The sequence below is a fragment of the Alligator sinensis genome, unplaced genomic scaffold, assembly GCF_000455745.1.
Source record: "Alligator sinensis unplaced genomic scaffold, ASM45574v1 scaffold1404_1, whole genome shotgun sequence".
In the NCBI taxonomy this organism is placed as follows: domain Eukaryota; kingdom Metazoa; phylum Chordata; order Crocodylia; family Alligatoridae; genus Alligator; species Alligator sinensis.
In genome coordinates this window covers 325,733-339,924 of record NW_005843008.1, presented here as the reverse complement: position 1 = coordinate 339,924, position 14,192 = coordinate 325,733, and the positions used below count along the sequence as shown (strand labels likewise).

Here is a 14,192-nt window from a genome sequence, read left to right as displayed (position 1 = left end):
GGTGCTTTTTTGGGGGGTGGGGTGGGGAGAAAGGAGCCAGGACTCCCTGTTTTTGGTTTGGTTTGGTTTGGTTTTCTCCCGGATTTGGGAAGAAAAGGGCAGGACTCCTGGGCTCTCTTCCTGGTTTGGAGGAGAAAGTTTGTTTTCCAGCTTTGGGGAAGAAAAGGGGCAGGACTGCTCGGTTCTTTCCCCCGGGAGTGGTGGGGGAGAAAGGGGTAGGATTCCTGGTTTTTGCTGTTTTTTTTGGGGGGGGGGGGAGTAGGACTTTTGGGTGTTTTTCCCAGATTTGGGGAGAAAAGGGCAAGACTCCTGGGTTCTTTTTTGGGGGAGGGGAGAGGAGAGGGAGGGATGGAGAAAGGAGCTGGACTCCCTGGGGGTCCTCCCCCCCCTTCCCCGGATTTGGGAAGAAAAGGGCAGGACTCCTGGGCTCTTTTCCTGGTTTGGAGGAGAAAGGAGCCAGGACGCCGGGTTTGTTTTCCAGCTTTGGGGAAGAAAAGGGGCAGGCCTCCTGGGTTGTGCTCCAGGTCTTGGGAAGGGAAGGGCCGGGACGCCTGGGTGCTCTGCCCAGCTCCGAGGGGGGATCAGGGCACCCGGGGAAAGGTGACGCGCAGGACTCCTGGGTTCCTTTCCAGCTCCAGGAGGAGCCGGGCCTCAGGCAGGTCCCTGGTAGCCAGGACGCCTGGGTTCCCGCGGGGTTATCTTTGTGGCCAGGTGACATCCACCAACCATTTCAACAGCGATACTGGCTACTGGATGCCGAGGGAGTATCAGCCCCTAGAGTTTTTTGCAGATGTTCACTTTTGAGAATTTCAGTGCCTCAGTTTTCCCACTCTGTAAGATGGGGCTAATGCCAGGGAGGGTGAGGCATCCCTCACTCATGTTTGCACAACAGAGGGGAGCCCCCCAAGTGCTGCCGTCCTTCAAGAGCGCTGGCCTCCCTCGCTCACTAGCCTGGGTGCCATGTGTGACAAACCCCGCATAGGTACAATGCCATGCCCAGGTACATCACACCTCCTGGCGTGGACGTGGAGCCACACAGGCTGGTGGCTGCTGTCTTTGAGGCCCTGCGTGTCTGTGTAGCCCCTCCAATACAGTGGAGGTGGCTTCCAGCACGGCTGTACCGAACTTGCTTGCTGTGGCTATAAGCAGGATGCTGGTATCTATGTGCATGGACTTTAAGATTTCTTGGGAGCATTATGGCCGTCTTCTCTGGCCTGTGTCATGCTGGAGGTCCCAGAAAAGTCCATCTAATAATCCTCTCATTAAGCCCGTAACTTTGGAGGGAAGCTAGAGCATTAACAAGCTCTCCGGTGCTAATCTAAAGACTAACGGAGGATCCACTCCCTCCCTAGGGAAGTTGTTCTCATGGTTATTCGCTATTAAAAGCCCGTGCTCATTTCTTTTCTGAATGCACGTAGCTGCATCCGCCAGCCACTGGATCCATCTCGTCCTGATTAAAGAGCTGCTAGATTAACGAGCTGTCTCTCTTTCCCAGGTTACATCCTGATCAAAACGCATCTTTAACCTTCTGTGGATCAGCTACAAAGAAATTTGGACTGAGAGTCTCCTCTCAAAAAAAAATTTTTTTTAAATGGCATATTTTTCCAGATGTGGAGCGATTCTTCCCTTTCCCAATAAAAAAGCACCTGCTCCAGATGTGGGGTGATTCTTGCAGCTCTTTTCCGAGCCCTCTCCAATGAACTTGCTTTTTATTTTTTCGGATGTGTTGACACCCCCGGGGCACAGATTTGCTGTCGTGGGTGTGACTCCAGCCAAAAAAAGTAAAGCCCCTTTCCCTATCTCAGCAGTGCTGGTGAATCCATCGTGTCCAGGGGTATTTTGTCCTTGTGACCTCCCATCCCTGCTAATGGCCGGCCATCTCAGAGGCACGTGCCAGCTTCTTCGTCTATCCTGTACTTCATTTCCCCCTTTACACATCCTTAATGTGGCAGAGCCACGTAACTGCTTTATCACTGATGCTTGCCAGGTCCTCATCCCGGGTGCGCTGCACACAGGAGGAGGCGGCCAGCAGTCTGGGATGCACGTATAGTGCCCAAACGCTGCTGTCTGCGCTTGCTATTCCCTTGTTATCATGTAAGGTTGGCATTTGCCCTCTGAGCCAGTCTCACACTGGGAGCTGGTGGTGGGCTAGGTTTTTATCACTAAGTCCTTTCTAGAGTCACTGCAGTCCTGGACACGTACGACATCTCTTCCTAGGAGGGTGACCTGTATGACAGCATCTGATAAAATGAACCTAAGTTCACCAAAGCTTGTGTGTGCAGGCTCTCTCTTTTCTTTCTCTCTCTTATTTAGTCTATACATAAGGCCTGGTTTAAATTGCACATGTATTGTCGCTCCCCACCCCAACCCCTCGTGCCCCAGTTTTCACCCGAAGATCAATCAGCCCCTTCCTACCCCTCCCCAAGCTCCCTCCACCCCCTGCCCCTTTTGCAAACCCTCCTTCCCCCTTCCCCTGGGCTGCTAGGCTTTTGCTGCAGGATGGGAAATGCTTTCCCCAGCCTGCAGCACCCAGCTTGTTGCAATGAAACGCCATGATGTGGCTACTTGCTGGGGAAGCAGCCATATGGCATGGTTTGTGAAATCGCATTTTTCATGACAGCCACTTAGTTTTGTGATTTTCACCAAAAATGTGAAATTGCAATTTCAACCAGGCCCTATCTATAAAGGTGCATAAATACCTTGCCCTTCTGTATGACCTCTGGGTGCATTTGCCAGTATTAACTTATCTATTGCTTAAATAAACTGTTCCAAGTCACTTTGTGCACCTGCCCTGCCCTCCTCACTGTCTGCCCTTCCACCAATTTTTGTCATCCACCATCAGCGATCTTCAATTTTTGCCCCCAGACGTGGTGACAAGGTCCCAATTTTTTTCCCCCAGACTTGATGAAGAGGATTGGGGGTAGCCATGGAGGAACCACACCTGGAAAGGGTCACCATTTATAAGCACTTTAGTGGGTTTAATGCTTAATCACATTTCATCCGTTTCATAGAGGTGGGGTTGAGCGACATTACTATCAGGGTATCAAGCACTAGCTATTCTGCCAGCACTTAATTCTCCTGTTAATGTTATATGTAAGTGTGATGGGAACTCATTCTTCGGCTCTGTTCAGTCCTGGTCTTCTAAGATCCTATAACAGCATTACTTTTATTAACCAAGCTTGCCATCAGGTCAGAAAATGACATGAAGTTTATTTGATGAAACCTGGTTTCCATAGCTCTGATACTATCCTTTAATTCATCATCCATGCCCCAAATCACAAAACAACATCAGGGTAGCCACCCTAGTTATCTGGGTGATCCTGTTTCACTTTCTTAAGTATTGGCACAACGTCAGCGTTTATTCCAGTTCTGTGTCTTGCGTTAGCAACGTCAAAGCAAAGCAAACTCTGTAAAGCCAAGAGAAGTCCAGAGGGGAGCGACTAGGAGCCCTGGGCTTGCATGCAGATCTCTCCTTGCTTCCATCTTTTCCTTCCTTCTCCTGTGTGGTCTGTCTGCCTGCTTCCTTTTGGGGATGGCATCCCGCAAGAAGTTAATTGAGGGACAGATGTCATTATCGCCACTTAATTTGGCATAGCATAATGTCAGAGAGAGTCAGCTCAGGCCGAAACTCTGGAAGAAGGGGCTAGAACGGTGAATATTGCTGCTTTGTTTTGGGACCTAGCAGGGATGTACCCAGTTCTCTATAGTTAGACCATTAAGGAAACAAATGCTGATCTCTTCACCCAAACCATAGAATCACAGGGTTGGAAGAGACCTGAAGGGTCATTTAGTCCAAACCCAAAGCAATGCACTTCTGTCTTCTCATTTTTCTGACCAGCAACTGGTTCTTGCAAGCAGAGTCCAGCTATCACATGCACCCTTAAGTGTGGGGTTTTTGCTAGCGATGCACAGCAGCCAGGTGCTCTGCCCATGCACTGATGACATTCAGCCCAGGTAGCACATGCAAGCTCCCCCTGCAAGCCCTTTTTCTCCCCCCAGTATGGTCCTGAGGGAGTTTGCATGGCTATTTCTGCTCCCTTCTTTAAAAAAATAGGTTGCCCTCACATCTGTAACTATTAAAGAGTCGTATCTGTAACTTGAAGAGTTGGTGAAGTGGGGAAATGAGCAGTCCCAGCCATGGAGAAGCAGGCATGTTACCTGGATAGCCCAAGGTCTCCAGCGGTGCCTTCTGTTTCCACGGGTCTGCACATGTTTGCAACCAAAAGCCAAATTGCCCTCTGTGCAATTATGCTGGGCTGGCACTGAGGGAAGTGAGAGGAGCATTTGGCCTGCCCAAGGCAGTGATTCGAGTCTGACAGTTCATTCAGACCCCTGTTCTAATCCTGGATTTTGATCTGACATGGAGGTTTGAAGATCTCAGTAACAAACCAGATGTGGCTGTGAATGGCCCTGAAGTGCAGATCCTATCTTCTGAAGGGCCTGGACTCTCCATTTAATCTGACTCCCTTGAGAGACGTGCAGTTGGAGAAACTGAGGCACAGGTTGGCGAGGGCTCAGGTTTTCCAAAAAGGACTCTGCAGGAATCTCCTGCTTTCCAATCCCTCTCCTGGTACCTAGAGTTGAGTGACTAACTTTATGGTGGCGTTAGAGTGATGAAGGCATGATGGTCCAAGAATTACATGAGAGGAAAGGGTTTCTTGGTTGATATCTTTTACTGGACCAGCTGCATAGTTGGACACACTTCCGAATGCAAAACATTCTCCATCAGGTCCTTCATCTGCTAACTAGCATCAGGCACATGATGGTGAGATGCGGGGGCTATGGGACTAAAGCTAATGGTCTGTTACCAGACTTCATACTAGACTTCAGGTAGTGGCACTGAATAAATAAATGCTTGAACAAGAACGGTCTGTTCTCTGAAGAGAGCATTTATTGAACACAGCAATTAGCAGCTTCAAGCACACAACAGCTTAGGTGACGTTTGCCTGGGTTTTTTTTTAAGACGCAGCTCAGTGAGATCCAGTGACAGTGCACACAATGAAGTCTAACTTAACATGCAATATAATGAGCCAAAACCTTATGTTAACCTTACATAGTCCCGAGGGCAGGATGTCTCCTTGCAGCCAAGGATTCGGAAAGTCCTTCTGGGGGATCTGCAGGTTGTCTTGAGTGAGGAGGAGGAGATCCCACAGACCTCATCTCTGCCTGGGTTTTTATAGGAGAGTCTGTATCTCCTTGTCCTGCTTGGGTGGTTAACCCTGTGCACCATGGGACCCGGCCGCTTGCCTGGAGATGGGGGCCTTACCCACCTCACTGCAGCCCCAAGCCCTTTGCCCCATGCACTGCGTGGCCCACTGGGTATGCCGGGGTTGCAGCCTTGTGGCTCCCAAAGCCTGGGCTCCATGCACTGTCCAATGCACCGTGATGAGCCCAAGCAGTCTCACACCGCTCCCAGGGCCGGGTCTCCGCGCACCGCCCCTGTGCGCCATCGACAGCCCGAGTGGTCTTGCACCGCTCCCAAGGCTGCTCCTCCAGTGGCAGCTTCAGGAGCCTTGGGCCTGTTGCCTGCTGGGGGAGCGCTCCCCAGCGGCTCTTGGCTCCGCTCTGCTTGAGCCCATCCAGCTGAGCATGCTGCTCCTTTCATATGCTCCAGGCTCCGCCCCTGAAGTCTTCCCAACCTGACAGTTTGCAGTCTTCAATCAGGTCCAGGAGAGCTCTTCTCCCCCTCCCCTCTGGAAAGGGGCATGACTTTATTTCTCCTGCTGCCTCCTGATTGGTGGATGGGCTCCACCAATCAAAACAGCAGGATCTCAAGCTTGGGACTCAACCCAAGCTCTGAAAGGTGAGCCTGCTACATCATATGTAAAAAAATAGCAAACTAGGCCAAAAAAATAGAGAAAAGACATTGCATTCATCCCACAGTCATTGGAATTAAGTGGATTTGGGCCCTTCCACCTCCTTGATCTACCCGTCTCTTTGCCAAGTTCATGCAACTGGCCTCTTTGTTCTTCTCTTATCTTGGCACCTGCCCTCATTAATTGTACTTTGTTCCTACCACTCCCTTCTTTTCCCTACCCCCCGCTTCTCTTCTCGTTAGCAGACTTGCACTTTACACGTCTTGTTGACTCATCCCAAGACCAGCAAGGCCTGTTCTTCCCAAGGCCCTTTTTGGTGCCTTAGCTTAACTACATGGACCAACTGCAGATGTTGCCTGAGCCTGTCAAAGGGTGTTTGTACCCAAAAGCTTGCAAAGACGAATTTTTTCCAATTATTTCCATTGGTCTAATAAAAGATATTGGATTTACCCAAAGAACCTTTCCTGCCTTAGCTTAACTACAGCTGACAATAGCGAAACTTCTGCAATAGTTATTGGATAAAATGCACCCAATAATGCAGTCTCCCTCCAAGGGCATGTCTCCCTGAGGTGGCAAGTGACCCTGCCTGCCAACCACAGCCTCACAAATCCTGCAACCTTGGACGCCCAGCAGCCCAGCCCCAGCAGGAGGGATGGTTGGCACCCCCAGCCCTGCACAAAGCCTGGAAGCCAGGACCACCACCCCCCCCAAACTGGAGACACAGACCCTTACCTCCCTGAAGGTGAGGTAGGCCAGGAGTCCATACTCGCATCCTCCAGGTAAGAGACCCAGCCTTCACAAAGCTAGACTGGATGGTGAGTGCCTATCCTTCTTCTAGGTCTGGAGTTAGTGAAAGCAGGGATAACTCAGCACAGTCTGTAGAAAACCCTTAGGATGCCATTATTAACAATACTAATATTTTGTCCTACAAATATTCTGAGCATTATCATTATTAATAATACTACTACTCCTAATTATAATTACAGCAATTAATACCAATAAGTACCATTGTTACTATTGCTATTGTTATTATTATCATTGTCATGGTGGTTATTTTTCCTCATTTCTTCTTCTTCTTAATTTATGTAATATAATCATAATTTTATCTTAGTCTCCACCCTGTGTTGACTCTGGAAGAGTGCTTTGCTTCCTAAATATCTCATTCATTTGCAGTTTTAATATCTGAATCCAGTTTGCATCAGAACGGACTGCAGCCTGGTGGTAACAAACCAGAGCCCGGTGGTTCCCTGTTGGTACCGAGCCTTCTCCTGGGACTCGCAGAAAGATGATATAACTATCTATTTTAACATGTTTCTTAATGTTTTGGATGCTGGAATAAAGAGTTTCCTGATTATGTTTCCAGTGACATGAAACTGCGAAGGACTGCAAGCGGTCGGACGGTCAAGAGTAGAAATGAGAATGACGTGGAGAGATCAAACTGGGCTAAAGACAACAGGATGAAGTTCAATTACGGCAAATGAAATGCCTGTGCCTGAGACTGTCCAAAAGCACAGATGCAGAATGGAGATAGCTGGCTGGGTGGCAACATTGCTGAGATGGGTCCAGGGACCTTGGACTCAACGCAGTCAGCGGTGTGATGCAGTCACCAAAAAATAATTTAAAAAATTTAAAAATGCAATGATAGGCTCCATCAGCAGGAGTATTAAGTATGAGACAAGGGAAGTGATCGTGCCACTCTCCTTGGCACTGATTAGGCCTCATCAATAGCATTGTGTGAAGTTCTGGGTTCTGCATTTGAAAAAAGATATCGAGGCTGAAGGGGTCCAGAGGTGGGTGACAACAAGGTTAAACAGGTTGGAAGCCAAACGAGGAGAGGCTGAAAGAACCGAGCATGTCCAGTTTGCATTAAAAGCGATTCTCAAATATTTGAAAAGTTACCATAAAGAAGAAGGAACAGCAGCTGTTCTCCCCTGGGGTGGAGGGCAGGATGTGAACGGCAGCAATAGCTTTAAACGGCAGCGTTGCAGATAGAGGTGAGATCTCAGGGAAAACCCTTCCTCTTAGCAGAGTGAAGCATTGGAACAGGCTGCCTGGGGAAGCTGTGCAATCTCCTTCACTTTTCATAGATTCATAGATGTTAGGGTCAGAAGGGACCTCAATAGATCATCGAGTCCGACCCCCTGCATAGCCTCAAGAGGAGGCTGATAAGCATTGCACAGGGGCGACTTAGAAACAGCATCCCTGCATTCATTCCCTGTTGGCAAAGACCTTGCACAATCATCACATGGGTCTGTGTTGCAGTTTGGGGACCTCTTGGCAAAGACCTGGCACAATCATCACATGAGTGTGCTGGAGGTGGCCTGGAGAAGCACTCCAGCAGAGGAGACCCCATCGAGCTGCGCCCTGACCATGCAAGACAAGGTTCTCTCTCGTTTGCCTATGTCCTTAGACCAACATGGCTACAACCAACAACCCCGTTCCAGTGAAATCATACATGTGTTTGCTTCCGTCTTAAACTGAATAATACAACCTGAGGCCCCTAGCTGATTAGGGAAGCTTTCTAGTTTCCTTTTTGCATGGTATATGGGATGATGCATCACACTATCTGCAATCCACCTTTCAAAATCATAGATCCACCCACACGAAGAGACCAAAAGGAATGGCTATCTGAACAGAAAAATAGATGAACATTGGCACAAAAACTTGAGTATTTGATGTATAAATAGGAGCACTGCTTTCATTATTATTATAATTTTTATTTTTTTTTACAGTGACCTAAGGGAGTGTACTCTACACACGGCCTTGCTACCATTGTCGCACGTGGTTTTGCTGAGCTGGGCTGACTGCTGAACACACCAGCTAGCGTACAGAATAAGCGACAATAAACCTCTGTGACCTTTTCGCCACCAGATGCAAATTTGAGTCTTTCCTTCTGCTGCCCCTGGACTCCACGAGGCCACTTGCTAGCACTGGCCTTTCAAAGCGCCCAGATCCAAGCAGCTTGAACCCTAAAAAACAGCAGCAAACGAGAGGCTCTGTGCACCTCAAATGACAACAATATAATGGTAAATGCCTGGACATGTGGGATTAGGTCCCTCATGGGATAGAGGATGCTTTCCACTCTGGACTGCCAGACTGGACTCCCTCTGGGTTGCTTTTCTACTCGTACTCTTTGCTGATGACTGGCAAATGGCCTGGTGCTTGGGATGTCCCTTTGAGGGGTGGAGAGGGGTGGCCTTGGACCCCCCAGTGTTAACCAGTGTGAAAATTGGACCTCAGGATGGCTTCATTTAAGGACAAATGGCTGTATGTCACACAAGTTGCATGCACGATCGTACCTCCATATGGGGCATGGACTGTGGTCATGTGATTCAGCGTTATTTTTTAGACTCTCGTCTCTGACTGGACGTGCAGCCACATGTGTTGCGTGCCTCTAAATGACAGGGCTTGGGCGTTTAGGACTAGATGGGGTCTCAGGAGGCATTTCTGCTAAGCTTGGATTTGCCTCGGGGCTGCAGGAATCATTCCTCTCCTGCCCAAGCTAGGAAGAGAGGAGGGATTTCCTACATCCACCCTTCATCCCCACTTCCCAGTGCATGGCCAAGGCATCCCCGGCACCCAGTGCAGGGTTCACTCTGCATCCCTGTGCCCTGGGCTTGTGTCTTTCCATTGCAAGTAGAGGAAGCCTTGACATCTGAGCCTGGGCTTCTCCATTTCAATCCTAGAGGTGCACACACACATTCTGTGTGACACGAGGGAGTCACTAGCAGCAATCCCACAATGCCCTGTTCCTGTTTCCCAGCCCTTCTGCACCCCTATCGATAAGGACGCACCTGGAAGGAAAGACAAGTTGTCTAAAGACAGTTTCCTAGAAGGGCCCCACAAGGGAACTGCAGACGCATCTTAGCACCGTGATGTTGGACTTTGATTGGCCATGTCAGTAATTCAGTTAAAATTCCTTTATTACATACAAAGGTCACCGTTACTAGAAACGGGGGTTCCAAAATACTTCAACGAATCCCAGCTAGACTTTGGATGCCAATGATACACATTTACAAGCCATCGCACCCATGTCATGAGTGTGTGATCAGAATACTTTCAGGTGAGCTAGCAAGGGGGTGTCTAGCGATCCCGTGCTGCCTGGATCCAGCTCGTCTATGTCACATGAGCAAAAAGCCCGACTCTTTTGCTTTGTTTTATCCCCCTATGTTTCTAATCACACCATCTTATGAGTTCCAGTAAAGGAGCCAATTTAACTCGAAGCTCCCATGCATGCCCATTGAGTTTTTCCCAACTCCAAAATGTTTTTTCTACCTTGCTTGTTTCTCCGTCCATTTTTGGAGGTACTGGGGCCAAGTGGCTGGCATGCCTATTTTCTTGCTTTTATCTGCCACCTTTAGTAGCTCCTTTTCTTTGTCTAAGGCAGTGGTGCAATGGGGTGCCATTCAATATTGGCACTGGTAGGTGTACAGACCCCTACACAATTCACAAGATAAACCCTAAGATTTCAAGTAGGAATTCACAATGTCAAAACCATTCTGCCCCTGCTGTGTGAGCTTTTGGAGTTCCTTGTAGCAGAACAATTGATCCATTACTTGTCTGTAGTCAAAAAACAAGTGGAAACAAAGAGTTGGCATTTTCTGAAGCGTGCCTTCAGCCTCAAAAGGTTGAGGACAACTGGTTTAAGTCTTAGCACCATCCATCATCACTACATGAGCATGTTGATGGTCTTTCTCTTTATCTTTCTTAGATCAAACCTTCAGAAATATATGGTTTGATCAATGTTTGTATATAAGAAGATACTTAACCAGGCCAGGCCATCACCTATGAGCTAATACCACATTTTCTTAACAAACTACAACAGGATTCCTACACATACTCAAGGAAAAACGAGCCCAATGCAGGTGGCTTTGGGAAGGGCAACAAGTTTTGATGTAAAGGGGGAAGATCAGCTCCTGTGGCTTGGAGCTGTTGAGCATAACCTCAAGTGTGACCTGAACATGCAGTGTAAATGTGCTTTTTAGGGCACATTGCCAGGCCTCTGCTTCTGCCTCTCATCTAGAGCAGAAGGCTTTGAGGAAGAGTTACCTGATTTCCATCTGACCCAGCCAGGCTCATTAACCCAGTACAATGGCACCTCAGGGTACACACACACACACGTGTGTATATATATGTATGTGTATATACACACACACACACACACACATATATATGTATATATATGTATGTGTGTGTATATATATACACATACACACACACACACATCTATATATATACACACACATGCATATATATGTGCACATTTCTTTTTTTTAACTTTTTATTATCCCATCTTATCCCTTCTTATAGGAAGGCGTTGGTGATCTCCAGCCGTTCACAAAGGTCGTTGATGAACTGACTCCCTGACACACAATGTTGGGTACAAAATGTTCTTCTTGGGATCTTCTTCCACTAAGATCCCTGTTGGAGAGGGAAGGTCCTTTGAAGTGTAGGAAGGGAGAGAGTTTGGTACAGAAAGACAAATGTCATGGATAGGCCTGCTCGTCTTTCCCTAGCCCGGGCCTGAAATATTCTGAGTTCTGTGGGGAAATTAAGGTCATATTTTAACTTCCAGAGCATTACTTACCCCATGGGAACTGCCTGCATGCATGCTCCTACTCCTCAGGAATTGCAACGTAGATGACTCCACTTCTATTGAAGTGAAAAGATACCCCACACTTGCCCTGTAGTAAGTGTGCGCCCAGCATAGGCAACTACCATGCAACAGTGGACGCTCTGGAAGTTCCCACCATAATTTCCTGCATGGTACCTTGCCGGCCAAGCCATGCCCAAGGAAAGGAAAAAATCCTATTAAGTCATGATGATGTCATAGCAAGCTGGTTGTTGTGATAGGTCTGCTGTGATACCATTAGAGCTGATCCTGCTTTGAGCAGGGGTCGGACTAGATGTTCCCTCCTGAGGTCCCGTCCGCCCTCATTGTCTGTGATTCAATGATTGTCTATGCTTCAATGATCTGGTTTTCCATGCACTGCACTTTGAAATTCCTAATGGTGACTAGAGCACAGATCTGCTGCAGCATCGATAAAACACCTGAATCACCCTCTTCAGGATCTGTTTTGTTTTTACCCCATAAATGATGGGATTTAACATGGGGGGAACGATCACGTAGAGGTTGGCCAGGAGGATATGAACGTAACCGGGGACGTTGTGCCCAAACCGGTGGGCGAAAAAAGAGAAAAAGGCTGGTGTGTAGAACAGCAATATGATGCAGATGTGGGAGCCGCAGGTGCTCAGAGCCTTGAGCCGGGCGGCTTTGGATGGGAGATGGAAGACGGCCCGAAGGATGAGACCGTAGGAGGCAACAATGAGCAGAGCATCCAAGCCTATTGCTAGAACGGCCACTGCAAACCCGTACCAGATGTTGACTGTGATGTCAGCGCAGGCCAGCTTGGCTATGCCCATGTGCTCACAGTAGGTGTGAGGAAGGATGTTGGCTTTGCAGAACTTGAGCCGCTTCACCAGGAAGATGACGGGAAAGATGATACAGAAGCTTCTGGTTGCAGCCGCCAGCCCAATTTTCCCAATCATGGACTTGGTTAGCACCGTTGTGTACCGCAGAGGATCACAGATGGCGATGTATCGGTCGAACGCCATGGCCAGAAGGATGGCTGACTCTGCGATAAAGATGACATGGATGAAGAACATCTGGGTGAGGCACCCGTCAAAAGAAATCTCCCCTGCCTTCACCCAGAAGATGGCCAGTATCTTGGGCACGGTGGTGGTGGACAACAGCAGATCAGTGACCGCCAGCATGGACAGGAACAGGTACATGGGCTCATGGAGGCTGCGCTCGGTAATGATGGTGAACAGCAGGATCGAGTTCCCAAACAGCGCCACAAGGTACATCAGACAGAAGGGGATGGAGATCCAGATGTGAGACCCCTCCAGCCCCGGGATGCCGATCAGGATGTAGCTTGAGGGAGCAAGGTTGGTGTCATTGTCCACTGACATGATGGGCTGCCTTTGGGCTTTTTATTAAACCTAAAAGCAAAAGACAACCTAAAGTTCACAGGGGGATTTGAAGACAGTAGATTCAGTCTCAGGTGAAACACCCTGCCTGAACAGTCAGGCACTAGGAAAAGGTGGCTGGGGAAGGTGGGGCATCTCCTACATGCAACGTTTTCCAGCAGAGGTTGGTGGGTGTCTGCCTGGGATGGGATATATAGGGAGCTGAAGACTACATGACACAGCTCACCCCAGTGGCCGACCTCCAGGTCTCAGCCCCACCAGGTGAGCCTAGCCTGGGTCTGAGCATCCCTCAGCAAAGCCCCACCTGCGGTACTGCTTGCTCTGCACTCACCGAGAGGTGTCCAGGGGTGTCTGGTGCTGAGCTGCTCGACGATTCTTCCCCCTTCAGTTTGGTGGACGGTAGAAGTTGTCTGTCCTTCACAGAGTTTGTGGGACGGGACTTGTAGGACTGTCAGCACCCAAGGACTTCAGCTTGCCCCTTCTGTGCAGCCCCAGCTCAAGCTCGACCACAGGCTGCAAGCATTCGGGGTGGGAGGTGTTTCCAGGTGAGCACCAAAGGATTGCTCATGAGATTACCTGCACTAGAAAGACACCCTGCGGCTCTGATTCCCCTGTACTCGCACCCTGGTTCAGGGCTATGCATGCATGTAGCACCCATGCACCGTGACGGGGCTGTTGACACAGGTGATGCTGTGAGCACATTGAGGGCTTGGCCCTGGAGGCAGGGCACCAATCCCCACCAGCAGTACCCACGAGGTGCCATTCGGTTACCATTCAAGTGGGAGCTACTTTTGCAGTGCAGCGGCAGCTCAGTCTCAGAGCATGGGGCTCTCCGGCTGCACAGCTGGAAACACCGGGATTTCCAAACCCTCCCAGGTCCCAACGTAATGAGGGACTTTGGGGGAAGTCTTGCTGGAGTCAAATCCTGTTGCACCTAAACTCCAACCACGAGGATCCCAAGTGCACATCCAAGCAGGTTCAGCAAAAAGACCCCCCCACCCCGCCCTTGACCCTTTGCAACTAAGCACCTGTGCCCTGGTGCCCGAGCATGGTCGGCAAAACCAAACCTCACCTGTAATCAAGTTCCCATGGCTAAAACATGCTCCACCTGCCCCCGACACAACACGTTTGCTGCATCAGAATGGCTCACCCGGTTTCTGCCTGTGCTGGGAGGGGAGACCTCTGCCCAGGAGCTGCAAGCAGTGGAGAAAATAAATCAGAGGTGGGGTATTTGTACTGTTGGGATATAAGTCCCAACAGGGCCAAAGAGCCAACAGAGAGAGATAGGGCTCTGGTGTTTGTAGCTGAAAACCCAGCTGGGGACTGGAGTGAAGAGCCTCAGGGTTTAACCCTTTCCTGCCTCCTGTTTCCTCCCTTGTGCAGCAC

General features: G+C 49.2%; 1 protein-coding gene across 1 annotated transcript; it reads right to left on the bottom strand.

Annotated features, from left to right (window-relative positions):
- Nucleotides 1-11,831: 11,831 nt before the first annotated feature.
- Nucleotides 11,832-13,175, bottom strand: LOC102372603 (olfactory receptor 52B2-like). The gene is made up of 2 exons (XM_006036718.1): nt 13,138-13,175; nt 11,832-12,818 (listed from the first exon to the last, which is right to left on the bottom strand). The coding sequence occupies exon 2, from the start codon at nt 12,786-12,788 to the stop codon at nt 11,832-11,834; it is 957 nt and encodes a 318-aa protein (XP_006036780.1). The 5' UTR covers nt 12,789-12,818; nt 13,138-13,175.
- Between the last annotated feature and the right edge of the window lie 1,017 nt (nt 13,176-14,192).